This window comes from Mustela erminea, chromosome 9, assembly GCF_009829155.1.
Source record: "Mustela erminea isolate mMusErm1 chromosome 9, mMusErm1.Pri, whole genome shotgun sequence".
Lineage (NCBI taxonomy): Eukaryota > Metazoa > Chordata > Mammalia > Carnivora > Mustelidae > Mustela > Mustela erminea.
Window position 1 is genome coordinate 113,788,075 of NC_045622.1, and position 16,402 is coordinate 113,804,476.

The 16,402-nt window shown below is 65.2% G+C and overlaps 2 protein-coding genes across 8 annotated transcripts in view; one reads left to right on the plus strand and one right to left on the minus strand.

Annotated features, from left to right (window-relative positions):
- RNH1 (ribonuclease/angiogenin inhibitor 1) lies at nucleotides 1–10,570 on the plus strand. 5 transcript variants are annotated; one of them, XM_032358483.1, is made up of 11 exons: nucleotides 4,376–4,467; nucleotides 5,614–5,750; nucleotides 6,614–6,719; nucleotides 7,406–7,576; nucleotides 7,916–8,086; nucleotides 8,443–8,613; nucleotides 8,707–8,877; nucleotides 8,955–9,125; nucleotides 9,367–9,537; nucleotides 10,124–10,294; nucleotides 10,376–10,570. In XM_032358483.1, exons 3-11 carry the CDS (start codon nucleotides 6,634–6,636, stop codon nucleotides 10,461–10,463), a joined length of 1,371 nt encoding a protein of 456 aa, XP_032214374.1. In that variant the 5' UTR covers nucleotides 4,376–4,467; nucleotides 5,614–5,750; nucleotides 6,614–6,633; the 3' UTR covers nucleotides 10,464–10,570. The 5 variants fall into 5 exon arrangements, with proteins under 5 accessions (XP_032214377.1, XP_032214375.1, XP_032214374.1 ...); XM_032358485.1 differs by lacking the exon at nucleotides 4,376–4,467 and adding an exon at nucleotides 4,630–4,689; XM_032358486.1 differs by lacking the exons at nucleotides 4,376–4,467; nucleotides 5,614–5,750 and adding an exon at nucleotides 1–101.
- PTDSS2 (phosphatidylserine synthase 2) overlaps nucleotides 10,532–16,402 on the minus strand; it is a 23,846-nt gene continuing 17,975 nt past the window's right edge. For 2 of the 3 annotated variants that reach the window (XM_032358488.1, XM_032358490.1), the window contains 9 exons: nucleotides 15,479–15,546; nucleotides 13,801–13,935; nucleotides 13,265–13,315; nucleotides 12,923–13,036; nucleotides 12,715–12,833; nucleotides 12,182–12,296; nucleotides 11,965–12,110; nucleotides 11,679–11,864; nucleotides 10,532–11,529 (listed from right to left, as the gene is read on the minus strand). In XM_032358488.1, coding sequence (XP_032214379.1) covers nucleotides 11,370–11,529; nucleotides 11,679–11,864; nucleotides 11,965–12,110; nucleotides 12,182–12,296; nucleotides 12,715–12,833; nucleotides 12,923–13,036; nucleotides 13,265–13,315; nucleotides 13,801–13,935; nucleotides 15,479–15,546 — 1,094 coding nt within the window. In that variant the 3' untranslated portion in view covers nucleotides 10,532–11,369. The remainder of the gene's footprint in view (nucleotides 11,530–11,678; nucleotides 11,865–11,964; nucleotides 12,111–12,181; nucleotides 12,297–12,714; nucleotides 12,834–12,922; nucleotides 13,037–13,264; nucleotides 13,316–13,800; nucleotides 13,936–15,478; nucleotides 15,547–16,402) is intronic. The other variant, XM_032358489.1, reaches the window with a different exon arrangement.

Here is a 16,402-nt window from a genome sequence, read left to right on the forward strand (position 1 = left end):
CCCGCCCCACCGCCCGTCCCGACGCCGCGGCAAGAACGCGCCCCGCCAGGCTCCGCCCCTGTCGGGCGAGGGCTGTCCCTCTCGCCGCCTGTCTTCTGGAGGTAAGTCAGTCCTGCGGTCCGTGCCCGGGCTTTGCTCTTATCGGCGCCGACCTTGGTCGGATCGCCTGTGAACACGCACCGGGCGCTCCTGCAGCCATGCTGCCAGGGTAGACGCGAGGTCCTGACGTGACACTGGAGAGCAGGGTGCATGGGGAGGGGGAGCGGGGTCCGGTGGGGCTGGGGTCTGGCGGGGCGGGGGAGGGGCTTTCCGGGGCTGGAGGTCGGCGCGTGCTGGTGGCGTCAGAGCGTTGAAGTGCGCCCGCGCGTGCGCACCTGCGCATTGGCGGCCTCCCGGGGCATGCTGGGAGTCCCGGCGCTGGGGCGCCCCGTGCGCGCGCCGGCTCTGCGCGCGGCTTGGTTCTCCGCGCGGCCTCTCGAGGCTCGGCGGGAGCCCGCGTTCTGTCGGCGCCCGGCGCGGTGCGCAAGCGGGGCCCGGCCAACCCTCGACCTTGCTCCCCAGAGGACAGCCGCCCCTGCCGGGGTGGGCCGCTCTGGGAGGGGACTCCCGGCTCCCCGCCCAGGACGCTGGGCCTCGGGCCATCTCCCCGCCGGGCGGCGCCGCCCCTGTCCGGGCACCCGAGAACCCTGGCGGGGAGCCGGGGGACTCACGTGGGGAGGACAGAACTGAACCACGTAGGACCGCACCTCGGGGGGCGCGCTGAAACCGGGACGGGGGCCCAGGCCCTGGGCGCTCCTGCGCTGGCCTCCCCGGCGCGGGGTCGCGCGAGTGTGGGGGAGGCTGCTGGGCTGCGCAGCATTTCCGGTGGGCAGTGGCTTGGGAGGACCCCCGAACCGGGGAAGCCTCGCTCTGGGGTGGTGTGCGGGGCGGTCCCGCGGGAGGGCGGGTCGCGGTCTGGAGGGCCGCTGGTGGCTCGGCTGCGCTGGGGCAGTTGCGCGATGTGACCGGGAAGGCTACACTGTGTGGGGCGCCTGCCTGGCCCGGGTCGTGATCCCAGGGTCGTGGGTCGTGGGGGGGACGGGGGGAGTCCCACATCGGGCTCCGGCCAGTACGGAGTCTGCTGCTCTCTGTCCCTGATGAACTTCTAGAACCTAGGTGAGGTGCGGTGGGCTGAGGTTCGGTGGGCTGAGGTCCGGAGCCCATGACCAAGAACGAATTCTTGAGACCTCTTTGGTGCAAAATGGTGGTTTATTATAAAGCACGGGGACAGGACCGGTGGGCAGGAAGAGCTGCTGCCCCCGTTGTAGGGTCGGCAGGTTATGTACCCCGGGTTGGGGGGATGGTGAAGGGGAGGGAGGGTTCAACAGAGTTCTCACATGCTAGGGGGGCCTGCAAGGTGCCGGGGGAGGCCTTGCCCTTGTGGCTTGATCAGTGTCTGTAGGTCAGGCACTAACATCAAGATAGCTGGGAGATTCTTGGTGGGGTGTTAGGATCCCGCTGTCATTTACCTTCCCTTCTACCTCAGCCTCCTCCAGTGTATGGTGAGGAGGGACACATTAGGCCTCTGGAAATCTGTGCGATTGTGTCGCGCTCTCCCTGCCTGCAGAGATGACGCAACACCGACACACACAGGTCGATGCACAAGCTCGTGTTTATTCCCTGGTCGATCTTTCTCCTTCCTCCCGTGGGGAAGGTCCCATGCCTTATACAGGGCATAACAGCCAATCACAGAGGCGTTCACGTGAACAGGAGGTATCTGGGGCTCGTAGGCAGTGGTGGCATACAGTGTTCATGTGACAAGCACGAGGTCATGTGTGGCCAGGGCAGATGTTTTTTAGGCTGTCCCTGCTGCTCGGTCTATGTAGCCGGCGCCATCTTAGGGGCGCGACCCCGACACTATTGATGAGGTAACCTCCCTGTTTAGGTCTCTAGGACATCTGTAGAGCAAGGGAGATTCCTGTTCTGCAGGATTGCGATCCCTGCAAGTTAACTATTTATCGTTTTATGGCAGTCAGGGGTGTCTGAGGAATGCTACACATATGGAGGGGAGCGGGTGAAGAGGGGGTGCAAGGCGCCAGCTTTGCTTTGTCCTCAGCCAGCCTTCTGCTCCCTCATCACCTCCGCCTGCCGCTCCGCCTGCCGCTGCACTCGCTCTTTCTCTGTCAAGCAAGTAAATAAAATATTTAAAAAACAAGGTTTTTACAGAGTTACACTGTGTTCGTTACTGGTCGGTGTACCTGTGTATTCATGTCCACGTTGTCCGCGCAGCTCCTCCGAAGTGGAAACCACAGTTCATCGGGTGTCCGTTTCCTGCCGCCGTCGTGACCCATTGTCACGGAGTGTCTTACTTTACGGTTCTGGAGCTCAGAAGTGGGAAATGGGCGCTAGGGAGTTAAATCCAAGTATCCGTAGGCCTGGTTCCTTCCGGAGTTTCCAGGGGAGAACCTGCTGCTGGGCCTGGCCCGGCTTGTAAAGGCTGCCTTCCCTGGTCACATCTCTCTGATTTTGACCTTTTGCCTCCCTTTTGTAAGGACCTTAGGACTACCTTGGGCCTACCCTAGTCATCCAGGACAATCTTCCATCTCAAAACCCTTACTTAGTCACACTGCAAAGACTCCTTTGCTGGGTAAGGTAGAGATTTGCACATACTCTCTTTGATCATTACTCTACCTACCATTACAAATGTTTCTTTAAGAAAACATTGTGAGGGGGCGCCTGGGTGGCTCAGTGGGTTAAGCCGCTGCCTTCGGCTCAGGTCATGATCTCAAGGTCCTGGGATCGAGTCCCACGTCGGGCTCTTTGCTCAGCGGGGAGCCTGCTTCCTCCTCTCTCTCTGCCTGCCTCTGCCTACTTGTGATCTCTCTGTCAAATAAATAAATAAAATCTTTTAAAAAAAAAAAAAAAAAAGAAAACATTGTGAGCACAGAGGAGTAGGAGCACATACTGAGATGTCAGAGCCTTTGTTTCTGGAATGTGGGCACGCTAGGGCTTTCCATTTTCTTTTTTCTTAAAGATTTCATTTATTTATTTGAGAGAGAGCAAGAGAATGAGCTGGAACAGAGGGAGAGGGAGAAGCAGGCTCCCCATTGAGCGGGGAGCCTGATGTGGGGCTCAATCCCAGGACCCTGGGATCATGATCTGATCCGAAGGCAGAGGCTTAACCCACTGAGCCACCCAGGCACCCCTCTAAATAAATAAATCTTAAAAAAAAAAAAAAGTTAGTAAAAAGTTCAGCCTGACAACTTGACCTGCTCAGAGGAGCTCATGGTGGCCCTGGGGTGGTTGCCTCTGCCTTAGCCCGCCTCTCTGAATCCACTGGGTTCTCTGGGACCCCTGGCCCCGCACTGGTGGCCCAGACCCCCTTGTCCATTGGGAGCCCAGCAAGTTACCCAAGCAAGGATTGACCCAGCCAAATATTCTCCCGGATTGAATAACCCTCGCTTTATTTCCCCAGAGAACCTAATCCCCAGGGAACAGGTCAGCTCCCAGTGTCCTCAGCCCCCATCCCATACTGTGCTGCTCGCTGGTGGTCGCAAAGATGGGGTCAGGTCTGCAGTGAGCACCTGTGTTTATGAAACTGAACACCAAGGCACCTCCCTCCCCGCCTGCCCCAGCCTCGGGGCCTCAGCCCCCAGAGGCTCGCTGGCACTGGGGAGGAGACCTACCTGACCTCTGCCCTGGCCCTCCAGCACTCATTCCCGACTTGTTTTTAATCCTGCGTTACCCCCTGCCCTGCACTTTCCGCATTGTAAATGCTATGAATTTATTTTTGGATTTCATGCGTTCCCCGCATTGGACTGTGAGCTCCGCGGGGCCCGAGGCCTTCGCTCTGCCTTGCTCACTCACCAGCGTAGCCCAAGCGCCCGGCATAGCGCTCGGCACTCAGGAGGTGCTGGGTTAGCCGCGAGGCCGTGAGCGCCTCTGTGCCGAGGACGCATCCGGCTACCCCGCTCCAGCCCGAGTCCAAGTCCGCGCGCAGCCTCCGCCGGTGCGCCCGGGAGCGCGGACGCGCGAGCTCCGCTGTGCGCGCCCGGGCCGGGGGCGGGGGCGACCTCGTCAGGCGGACGATGCAGAAAGCCCCCGGGCCCTCTCAGGGGTTTTCCAAACACGGTCTTGTCCCGCCTGTTGATGAAACCCGAAGTGCCCTCGAAGCTCTTTCCCCGCGGGCCGCGGTGTTCCTAGCGGGCAGAGGTCCGGGTTTCCTCCTTGGGATGCCGGCGCTCGCGTGAGGTCCTGCACGTCCGCGGAGCGCCCTGCCCCGTGGTGCGGCTCCTGCGCCCTGGGGGGCGGGCGGGTCCCCCCCGGTCCCCCCGGGTCCCCCCTCCCCCGTGCTCCGCCGGCGTCCCGGGCCGTCCCCGGCCTTCCGCCCCGCCCGCGGCCCGCCCCAGCGCGTGACCCCGCCCCGGGACGTAGGGCCGACCGCACCCCAGGCCCCACGGAAGCGGCGGCTCGGAGGCTCGGCGGCCGGTGAGCGGCGCGGGGCCGGGGCGCCGGGGGGCGGGCGCGGGGAGCGGGGCGGGTGGGCGGCGGGTGCCTGCGCGCGGGGTCCCAGCGGCCGCTCGCCCGCGGGGTGTCCCCGCGCCGGCCCGGGACACATGCGCAGTCTCCGGCGCGCGCGGAGGTGGGTGGCGGCCCTGGGCGGCCTCGGGCGGACCCCGGCGCGTCCCTGGCCGCCCGCGCCTCGCACAGGTAACCGCGCGCTCCGCCGCCGCCTGCGCGGGGCCCAGCGGGCCCGAGACGCCCCTGCCCTGCGGTCCGGCTCGGCGCGGGCCGAGGGCACCGCCACCCCGCTCCTGGCCTCGGGGCGCGGCCCTTTCTCGCAAGCGAAAGCCTTCAGCGCCCTTCGGGGCCTTGGGGAGCAGCCCAGCTGCTGGGGGTCTCGATTCCGGGGGAAACAGGGGGTCGCGGCGCCTTCGCTGCGCGTCTTCGGCTTCCTGGGGTTCTCCAAGGGGTCCGTGACGCACAGAGGTTCAGAAGAGCCCCCGAGCCCCGGTGCCGGCGAAGAGGTTTCCGCAGGGTCTGGTCGAGCCCGGGGCGGGGCGGCGTGTGCGGCCGTTCGGCGGCCCCGTCCGGCTTCCCCGCCCGCGTTCTTAACCTCGGGCCGCCGGGGCAGAGCCCGACCCCGGTCGGCGGGCCGCACCGCGCGGGAGGGTCCCGCTGAACTCGCCCGTCCGTCCCGTTCTCCGGGGGCGATGACGCAGGGCTCTGGAGTGGGGGATTTACTGACCACACCCGGGGCTCCGGGGCAGGCGGGTCTGGGTTTTGCTCACGTGGCCAGGGCAGTGGGCTGGGCAAACTCTGGCTTCCTACTTGGGTTGCTTGTGGGACCCGGCCCGTTGCGGGACCTCCGACCCTCAGTCTTTCCCGCTGGCCCATCAGTGAGGGTGTGCACTGGGGCATCTCGTCTGCTGGCTGGCACTGGTCTGTCCCCCCACTGGCTGTAGGCTCTGAACCCGCCTGGATGGAGGCGGGGAGTCGTCCCTTGAGCACGGCCAGGCCCCACTAGGCACGGCCAGGAACACAGATGGGGCAGTGTTCCCAGGAAGCTGCGGTTTCAGGGAACCAGCAGCCTCTTGCGGGCTTCAGTCAGCGTTTGCCTCGGCTTTTGTAAAGGGCGGCTGAATGCACTGTTTCCGGGTGTGAATCCTTCCCGGGCTTTCTGATGACGCTTGAATGAAACCCAGCTCTCTGGCTCCCACCTTCCGGGCCTCGGGACACCCCTGTGCAGTCAGCGTCCACGTGGAACTCTGGTACGCTGGACAGTTAATCACTTCTTGGGGCTCTGTGCTGCCCCTGGTGAGGTGTTTCAGGGCATGTGACCTGCTCCCATGCCAGCCTCATTTGCCAAAGTCCTACCTGATTTCTCCGTGGGCCTGGGCTGACCCAGGGTGGGGCAGAGGACGTGTTCCGGCTTGTTGGGAGTCCCTGGGAAGGGACTGTGGACACAGAACCGAGTGGCCACCTGTGCGGGCAACACCAGAGTGCCCGCCAGTGGGCCTGGGGTCTCCACTTGCCTTCCTCAGCCCATTCCAGGGCAGTCGACCTGTGGCTGGTGGCCCTTGAGGAGCTGTTAGCCGGCCGCAGGCGCCTGTCCTCCCACCAGCTGCTTCAGGGTGGTGAGGCTCGGGCCCGAGCTCCTTCAATGCCAGGTGGGGGGGAGGGGCGCATCTGGCCAGGTGAGGCTGCAGCACTGCTCCCCTTGCTGGCCCTTGTGCCCCACCAGGTGGGGTCTCCACACCGTGGTGTCGCCAGGCAAGTGAGAGATCGCGGCTTCAGATGGCCAGCACTGGCCTTGGCGCTCCTGGGTAGGCAGGGCCCACAGGGCGGAGTGCAGGAGGCTGAGACGTGAGGCTGCTGCTGTTCTTCTGTGGTGGCCTTTGTCCGGGGAGCCCAGGGGCTGCAGCCTCCCTTTGCCTGCCCCGATTTGTGCTCCTGGGGGCTGAGGTGGAGAAGGGCACTGGCCAGGGGAGTGGCACTGGCTTCTGAAACACCAGCAGCCCCCCCACCCCCCCGCCTTGGGGGTCCTGTTACGACTCCTTTCTGTCTGCTGGCTCTCTGGCCTGTCACGTACTGAGAGTCTGGCTGAGATGTTCTTCCTCTGCCTTCTGTCTAGAAAACACTTGGGCTCGAACCATGAACCTCGACATCCAGTGTCAGGAGCTGAGTGACGCCCGGTGGACAGAGCTCCTGCCTTTGATGCAGCAGTACGAGGTGGTCAGGTAGAAGCTAGCCGCTTGGAGTGCGGGCGCGGGCATGGCGCGCGGGCTCCCCCTCCCACTGCCGCCGGGCTGCGAAAGCACTGTTTATGGACTCGCTGTGACTTGTACATGATTTTCACACGCCTGAGATGTTACTGTACTTTCCTCCCACTCTCTGAAAACGTCAGCCTCTTCCTGGTTGAGGCGGGTGGCCCGGGCTTGGCATGGAGGCTCGGAGGGCCTGTCTCCTTGCTGCAGGGCGCCGGGGCGCCGTCCCTGCTGGCGGTGGGCTGGGAAATGGAGTCAAGACTGGGTTTGGTTGTTGAGCTCTCCCGCGTGTCCCTCTGAGGCACAGGGTCCTTTTCCCAGCATTTCCTCTGTTTGGTTTCCTTGCGGAGATAGACAGGCTTTCCTGCGCGTACGGTGCCGCACGGGAAGGCGCGGGGAGCACGGGGCCCCACATGGGCCCCTGGTGGTGCCCAGCCTGCAGCAAAAGCCTCCTGAGATAATCCACACATTTCTCTGCTGCTTTTAAGTTTATTTTTTAAAATAACCTGTATGCCCCCTGTGGGTCTTGAACTCACCACCCGGGATCAAGGGTCATTCATGGGAGGAGCCGCCCAGGAACCATCCCTCCCCCAGGTTGAGCTCTTGGTCCACGAACAGGCCAGGACATGCCGTGTGGTGACCTGGTGTCCTGTCCACAGGCTGGATGACTGTGGCCTCACGGAGGAGCGGTGCAGGGACATCCGCTCTGCCCTCCAGGCCAACCCCTCCCTGACGGAGCTGAACCTTTGCTCCAACAAGCTGGGCGACGGCGGGGTGCGCCTGGTGCTCCAGGGCCTGCAGAGTCCGGCCTGCAAGATCCGGAAACTCAGGTGAGCCGGCGTGACCCACGTGGTCCCGGGGCATGCCCCATCCCTGGCTCAGGTCCGAACCTGCTTGGACAGTCCTGGAGCATTGGGGGCCCTTCCTGCCTTGGCCGAGGCCCCCGGTTCCCCGAGGGGTGTGGTCGTGCCATAACCCCGCCTGTCATTCCTGAATGCACGGCCCAGCTTCCTCTGGATCTCACAGTGCCTCGAGCAGCCCCATTGTGCTCTCAGGAGACCCTAGATCCCTGGCCCTCTTATGGGGCTGTGCTTGGTGGGCTCCCTTGGGTCCTGGATTGGCCAGAGCTGACGGGGTCCGTGCTGATGGCCAGCTTGGCTGTACTCCAGCCTCGAGAACTGCTGCCTGACCAAAGCCGGCTGTGGGGTCCTGCCTGACGTGCTGCGCTCCGTGCCCACCCTGCGGGAGCTGGACCTCAGCAACAACCCGCTGGAGGACGCGGGCCTGCAGCTGCTGTGCGAGGGCCTCCTGGACCCCCAGTGCCACCTGGAGAACCTGCAGTGAGTGTGTGACAGACCACCCCCCACCCTGGGCTGCGGGGAGCCGTGAGGAAGGGGCTCTTGGGAGACCGCAGCCAGCTGTCCTGGGTGCTGCCGGGACCGTGGGCCGGCAGCCCACAGCAAGCACCCATGGGCCGGGCGAGGGAGGCTGGTGTCTCTCTCCCAGCTCTAGGGCATCCTCGGCACAGTGGGGGGGCTCCTGGGCTGGGAGGCTCCAAGGAGATGGCCCCTTTGCCATGGCTGCGTGGTCCTGGCCCTGCTGCCCCCCCGGTCTCATGGGCCCCGCAGCCTGGGGCAGGAGAGGCCATCCTGGCAGTGCTCCCTGGGCTGGAGTTCTGACCCCCGCCCATCCCCAGTCTGGAGTACTGCAACCTGACAGGCGCCAGCTGTGCGTCCCTGGCCTCGGCGCTCAAGGCCAAGCAGCACTTCAAGGCGCTTGTGGTGAGCAACAATGAGCTTGAGGAGGCCGGTGTGCGGGTGCTGTGCCAGGGCCTAGTGGACTCTGCCTGCCAGCTGGAGACGCTCAGGTAAGTGCTGGGCCTGGCTGGGGGGGCGGGGTGGGGGGCAGTGGGTGCTGCAGGGCTGTCTCCCCAGCCCAGCTGGCCCTCCTGTGCTTCCAGGCTGGAGAACTGCGGCCTCACGGCAGCCAGCTGTGAGGACCTATGTGGGGTTGTGGCAGCCAAGCCCTCGCTTCAGGTCCTGGACCTGGGGGACAACAAGCTGGGTGACCGGGGCATCGCCACGCTGTGCTCCAGCCTGCTGCACTCCAGCAGCCAGATCCGGGTCCTGTGGTGAGTGTGCCCCCGGCCTGCACCCTTGGGGCCGCGGCCTTAGGGCCCCTGCCGTGACCTGTCCTCTGGGCCTGCAGGCTCTGGCACTGTGACATCACCACCACGGGCTGCAGAGACCTGTGCCGCGTCATCAGGGCCAAGCAGAGCCTGAAGGAGATGAACCTGGCGGACAACGTGCTGGGGGATGAGGGGGCCCGTCTGCTGTGTGAGAGCGTCCTGGAGCCCGGCTGCCAGCTGCAGGCCTTGTGGTGAGTACGGCCGGGTGGTGGCTGGGGCCCCAGGGGACCCTGTGGATGCCGGAGCGCTGAGGCCCCAGGAGACCCAGGGCTGCGGTGGCTTGTGTCGGGGGGCCAGGCCTCCGCGAGGGGGTGGGGGGGAGTAGGGCGCTGGCTGTCTTTGGAGGGTGGGGGTCGGGGGCTTCCTGCTCGGGCCCTCGGGGGCCTCGGAGAGCGCCTTGAGCTGTGGGCCCGGCTGCCGGCTGTCTCCCAGGATGAAAACCTGCAGCTTCACGACCGCCAGCTGCGCCTCCTTCGGAGAGATGCTGGCCCAGAACAAGCACCTCATGGAGCTGCACCTGAGCTGCAACAAGCTAGGCGACACGGGCGTCCGGGAGCTGTGCGAGGGTCTGCGCCAGCCGGGTGCCGTGCTGCGCGAGCTGTGGTGAGCGCGCCGGGGGCGTGGGGCGAGTCACGCTCCCCACAACGCGCCGTGGGCCAGTCTCCGCGGTCGTCTGCTCTCTGCTTCTTACTGGGGCTTCTGGGTGGGGGGTCGGCTTGGGCAGGGGGCGGAGGTGGACAAGTGGCGCTGGGCCCGCCCTTCCCGGTCCTCACCGTGGAGGCCTGGAGCCTCTGTGCACCCTGTACCTGCACCCCCGCTCTTCTGCCTCTGGTTGCCTCCTTGGCAGCTCACTGTCCAGCCAGCCGGCTCCCAATGCCCTTGAGGAGGTGAGGGGTCGGATGAGGCCCTCTGGTGCCCTCCCGTCTGTCCAGGGAGGTTTGGGCCCTGGGTCCAGGCGGTGTGAGGTCAGTGTGACCACTGTGCCCACGGAGGGGAGCTGTGTGCTCCTGTTGCCTTTGGCGGGCCCTCTGCACCCGGCCAACAGCACGACTCTAGGAGCTCCCAAGCTTGAGGTCTGGGGGACGGGCTGGACCCCGTTGCTCCACACATGGTGTGCTGCGGACCCCCCCATCACCCTGTGATCAGCGGGAGGCCCTTTTGTCCTGACCCATGCCTGGTCTCGGCCCAGGATCGGGGACTGCGATGTGGGTGACGAGGGCTGTGCCAGCCTGGCCTCGCTCCTGCTGGTCAGCCGCAGCCTGCGGGAGCTGGACCTCAGCAACAACTGTATGAGTGAGGAAGGCGTCCGGCGGCTGCTGGAGAGCGTGGAGCAGCCCGGCTGCGCGCTGGAGCAGCTGGTGTGAGTGCCGCGTGCGGGGAGGGGGGGGCTGGAGGGGCACAGTCCCCACAAGATCCTGACCCTGCGTTCCGGTGCCCACAGCCTCTACGACATCTACTGGTCGGAGGAGATGGATGATGACCTGCAGGCCCTGGGGGAGCGCAAGCCCGGCCTGAGGATCATCTCCTGAGCCCGGCCGCGCCCTCCCGGGGGCCTCCTAGCTTTGAACCAAGAGATGCTCTCAGCTCACTAATGCAAGAAAGTTCTAGACACTTTATTAAAGCACTTTTTTTGGCAGGAGGAGTGTTGTCTTTTCTGTGGGGCCCCGACCAGGCCTGGGTCGTAAGTGTGTTTCCACCGGGGCTGTCCCGCAGCAAGCACGCACCCGTGCCTGGGACGGCCGCCAACCTCCCGCCGGCCTGGCCGTCCCTCTGCACGGCTCCGACCCGAGCGCACAAATGCAGCAGTGTCCCCACCTACCCGCTCCCCCGTCACCCCGGGCAACCCCTGTGCTGAGGGCAGGACCAGGCTGAGGCCGGGGGCTGGTGCGGATGACGCAGGGCCGCAGGCCTCCGGCACCGGTGCACTTGTTCTGTTTGCTCATGACGACCCCACGCCCTCCTCCCCACCTCAGACACAGGCCTTTGACTCTCTCTTTCCTCAGGGGACCAGTCCCATGACCCCTGGCCCCGTGCCCACCTGTTTGTGGGGTCAGACAAAACCTCCCTGGGTGAGGTTTTTCTCAGCCATCGGGGTGTCCACACTCCCCGTGAGATGCAGCTGGGGCCTTGGGGTGGCCGGCATGGACACCCAGGGCCTCAGAGTGGCCGGGGCCCAGAGAGCAGAGAAAGGCACAGTTATGCCTGTGATCTGGGGGGAGGAAACCACTGCCCAGGGCCAGCCCAGCCACACTCGTCACCCCAGAGCAGCCTCAGCAACACGCAGCCCAAGTGCCCACACCCCTCCACGCCGTGTTCACACACGCGCACATCTGGGACAGGCCACCTTCCGCCCCGCCCCGCAGGGCCCCACTATGTGCATGGGAGAAAGGGTCTGACCCCATGGGCCGAGGGGCTCCCGGTGGTCAGGAGCTACATCAGTTTGGGGCCGGCACCCCCTCGCTCTCCGGTTCCGTGGGCCCCGGGAGGTCTTCGGGCTCAGGCAGGTGTCCGTCCACATGGCTCATGGCCGTGCTCTGGTCGCCCCTGTTCTGTTGCTGCTGCCGCCGCGTCTCCTTATACCTCAGGGTGATGTCCCTGGGGACAGCGGGAGCCAGGTCACCGCCAGCTGGCCCACGGAGGTCCTGAGAAGCTGCCCCTCACAGGGACGCTCCCAGAGTCGCAGGGAGGGACCCCATGACCCAGATGCCAGCTGACCTGGCCTGGGGGACAGCCCACGCCCTTACCGCAAGAAGAAGCGCCAGACGGTCCAGGTGAGCACGAGCACGGAGCCGAGCGTCCAGCACTGCGAGATGTAGAAGGGCAGGGACAGCGTGAGCGTGTGCGGGTCGTACTTGATGACAATGAGCAGCTCCGTGGCTGTGATGGCCGCCACCAGCCAGGCCTGCTGGCCCAGCTTCTTGTGGGGCTTCCTGCGGGGGGAGGGCACTCGGCTGAGGGCGCTGTCGCTGGGCCCCAGGGGCGGCAACGCGGAGGGGGCCGGGGCCCGCCCCACCCGTCCGGGGCCCTCACGGGTCGTCCATGAAGTCATAGATCTCCCGCATGGCCACGCCGCCCACGTTCACGAAGAACACGAGCCGCAGGAGGACGAGGGAGTGCTCGGGGGGCAGCCACAGCACGAACTTCAGGTAGAACGTGTTCAGTTCTGCCAACAGAAACTGGGAGACACGGGAGAGTCGGTGGCAAGCCGGGCTGCCCGGCGGGCGCGCGCGACTCGGGCCGGCCTTACCACCAGGATGATGCCGCACACGGCCAGCCAGCGCCGCAGGCTGGAGGCCGGCTTCCACTCGAAGCGGACCCAGCTGTAGGGCGTGAACTGGAAGGCGATCCTCTTCATCTTGCCCCTGGGAGCACAGGGCCCCGTCACCCCGTGGAGCCTCTGTCCCCCAGGCAGCCACGCCAGGTGCTTGGAGCCTAGTGGCTGCTCACTCCCTGTGCCCCCCGCCTGCTGCCCCGGGCCCCATGACGGATGGGTGGGGAGACCCCCGCTCCCCAGTGCCCCGCCGGGGGCTGCTTCCAATCCCAAAGTAAAGGGATGGTAAGGAGGGCAGCCCCGGGGCACGAAGGGTAGCTGACCGCAGGCTTCCTGGCCACCACTTCCTGGCCACCACCGGGGCCCTGGGGGGCGGATCTGGTGAGCAGAGACGCGGGCAGAACCCTGGTCCACTGCCCCTCCCCCCAAAAGGCACACTGGCGTCACCTCCAGACCCCATAGGGACACCCTGGCCCCCAGGGAGCAGGGCAGCTGCTCAGGAGACGCACTTGTAGGTCGGAATGTTCCAGAGGCCCTGCCACTTGTACGTCTTCAGAGACAGCCACTCAAGGGTCTTCATGCCACAGTAGATGCCCAGCCCGTTGCAGACGAGCACGTCCATGATCCACTGCGGGCAGGAGCCGGCAGCGCAGGTGAGTGCCCTGCCCCGTCCCCGGGGGCCTCTGCACCTCCCCCCCAGGCAGCTGCGGCACCTACGTGATCCCACCAGCACTCGCTGAAGTTGGGCAGCTGGTGCTCCAGGCTGTACTCGAGGAACTCGAACATGACGCTCACGATGGTGCACATCCACCAGTCACGGATCATCAGGGTCTGCGGGCCGCGGCAGAGCGTCAGACCAGGCCCGCTGGGGGGACATCCCCAGCACCCTCCCGGGCGGGGCAAGGCACTGCTGGCGCCAAGAACCAGCACAGGTTTGGGGCCACAGCCCCCAGGCCCTCACCCACCACGCTCCGGCTCTCGGAACGGCAGTGCGCATCTGGGAAATGGGCTTGGAGCACAAGGCAGGCCCAGGGCGTCCCCCCGCCGAGGTCATCTTACCTTCAGGTACCAGCCAAGGAAGTGTGCTGGCACAAAGCCATCCAGCTTGTCCTGTGGGGGCCGGACACCTGCCTCAGGTGCAGCCCTCAGCCCCCCGTCTCTCGCTCCCACCACATCCAGGCTGCTGGGACAGTCTTAGCCTTCCCAAGCGGCACTGGCTGGACCCGAGGGACAAAGCCACGGTCCCACGCACACGGTCAGCACGCCTTGACCACCGAGGAGAGCCGGTGCCCTCGTCAGTGGGGTCCCCAGGGGAGCACGTGGCTGGGCCGAGACTACGTGTTCAGGCTGGATGGCAGGGACCTGGGCCCTGGTGAGCTGGGCCGGTGCCCCACATGTGGGCTGCACGACCCCCGGGGCCCCCCTAACCCTCCTCCAAGTGGGTTGAGTTGAAGGGAGCCCTGGGTCTAGCAGGGGGGAGGCCCGGGCCATGCCATGTCTGGTCTGCAGAATGACTGGGGTTCTAGAAACATCCAGGACAGGTCAGCAATACCCGGGCACCTGCCGAGCACTGGGCTCCTGGGCCCCGCCCATACCCAGACGTTGTGGAAGGGGTCGCTCTTGTTGTGCGGATCATAGATGAGGCAGTTTCCCCCGTAGTCCCTCTCGGGCAGTGGGACCCCCAGCCTAGGGTCCACGTACTTCAGAAACTGGCGGCCGTCCTGGACAGTCTGCAAGGCCAGCACCCTGGTTAGCGGGACCAGACGCTGCCGGCGGCCATGGGAGCACCCGGCTAACTCCCGAAACCTCGAGCCATGTCTGTGGCTTGGGGCGTGTGGAAAACACCTCCACTGAGGGGAGGCAAACACCGTCTCTGCCGCCGTCGCCCCAACACAGGGTTGGGCAGACTGGGGGGTCCACGTGCAAGGTGATGCCCCACTCCCCTCACGCGGGGACACAGCTGGGGCACCCGTCTTGCCGCCTGCCCTCTCCACGTCCCCTCACAGAAGCAGCGCACCGGGACAGCTTTCCCAGACACGGGTGCCTGCGCTGGCCAATCGCTCCTTCTGGCCTTAGCGCTAAGGAGACTCCGGGGCTGCGTGGTCAGAGGCTGCCCCACCTGCAGGCCCAGACCTTCCCCTTCCTTGGGCGCTCTCTGGCCACCAGCTGGGGCCTTCGGTCCACAGAGAGGGATCCCAGGATGCCCACGGTCAGGACCCCGCCCCCCCGCTCCTGCCCCAAGTACCAGCCAAGGGAGGGAAGCAGCAGGGAGGAGGGGCAGAGGACACAGACCTGCATGATGTCACGTGACCACGGCCCCCTGCTACCCAGGTGCACTGCCTTGTCCTGCAATGGACCCTATCCCCCGCTTGGGGTCTCTGGAAATGACTCTCAGACCCTGACATCACTGACAACTGAAATCACCCCCATGCGGTTTCGGAAACCATGGGACGTGAGGCTGGACACTGCTGTGTCCCTGTGTCAGGACAGCAGGTCAGCAGGAGCCCAGGCCGGTGGGCATGGAACCTGGACAAGAGCTGAGAAGCCTCTGGAGGCTTAGCCTGCCATGGGGACACCCCACAGTGTGAGGTCACTCCCGAAATGCAAACAGAAGCAGGAGTCTCCACACACCGCCAACAGCGGCCACAATACAGATCCTGACGAGTGCAGGGGGCTGGGGGCTGTCCGGCTGCTCCTTACGGGTGATGTGTGCACGACTCACGGGCCCACAGCTGCACCCACGAGAGCCCGTCGCCGACAGCCTCGCTCTAGCAATGGCGCCGATGTCGCTGGCCACCCCACTCGGCAGAAGGATGCACGGGACCCAGATGCCCTTCAGGGGCCCCGGGGATAGTGGGGGAGCGGGTGGGTCGGTGGCTCTGGGGGACGCAGGGACGGGTGACCCAAGCTACGGCAGGGTTCTCCGTGCGGGGTGACAAACGCGGTACTGAAGAGGATAATGGGGCCACACCCAGAGCAGGGACGAGAGCCACTGGCAGCTCCGAGGTTGTGCAGAACGACTTTGCAGACCGAGGTCACCATCGCAGCAGACCCCGGACCCAGCCGGCGAGGAACACGAATGACAGATGCCAGCGCCCAGTCCTGACCCAAGGTTCACAGGGCGAGGGGTTTCCAACCTCCCTCTGAGCACACGGTGTGCCTGGACGGCAGCCCCCACAGCCTCTGCCCACCCCTCTGGGGGTGCAGCCTTGCTTCCCGCGGAAGCTGCGGAGGAGCGGATGGGCCACCCCATCTGACGGAGAAGCTGCTTACCTGGAAGAGTATGAAAATGAGGAAGAGCTCGTAGACCACGCTGACGCACAGCCAGAACCTCCAGTACGCTGTGGAGACGCGGGGCGCAGGCGTCAGGCGGGGCCCCGCAGCCCAGAGAGCACCACCCGGGCCCGGCCTCCTCCCTGCCCTCCCGGTGGCCCGGCAGTCCTGGGTGGCGCCCCCCCGCCCCCGGCCATGCTTCTAGTCACACTGCGGACCTGTGGCTCAGCGAGTACGCAGTAACCTCCTGCTGATGCCGTTTATTGAGTTAAGAAAACCCACGGCCTAGGACGCAGTTTCTCCCATGTGGGCAGGACGTGGCTCCCCACCCGTGTCCGCAGGAGGGGTCCCACCGACACGGTTTCTGACGTGAGCCCCACTGGATCCCCAGGGTAGACCGCACCTGGCTGTGGCAGCCGGTCTGGGGAAACGCCGCATTTGGGAGGGACGACCCGTCCCTGGGGTGGTGCCCTTCCCAGCTGCTGGCGGGCCGGAGCACACACGTGCTCCCCCAGAAAGAAACGAAATGTGACGTGACAGAGACGGCCCCTCGCTCGGCCACCCGCAGACAACACACGTGTGTGTCCCGTTGGCTTGTCAGGGCCGGCCAGACTGCCACAGAACGGAGAAGAAAGAAACTGTCCCTCTGGAGCCTCTGCGTAGCCAGGACCCCGTCTCTTCCAGCGCCGGGTTCCCGGAGCTCATGTGGAAAGCGGTTTCTCACCAGCAGGCGGTTACAAGGAGAGGAGTTATTCCTGGACCAACGTGCTAACTTCCACCTTCCGGAAATCTTGATAACCCTGTCTGATAAAGGCCTAAGATAGCTACTTTCCCTCTGCTTACTACCACTGTTCAAAAAAAAACCTAAGAGTTTGCTTTGAAAAACTCACTCCCCTTGAATAAAAAGGCTGGTGCTTGCCAAGG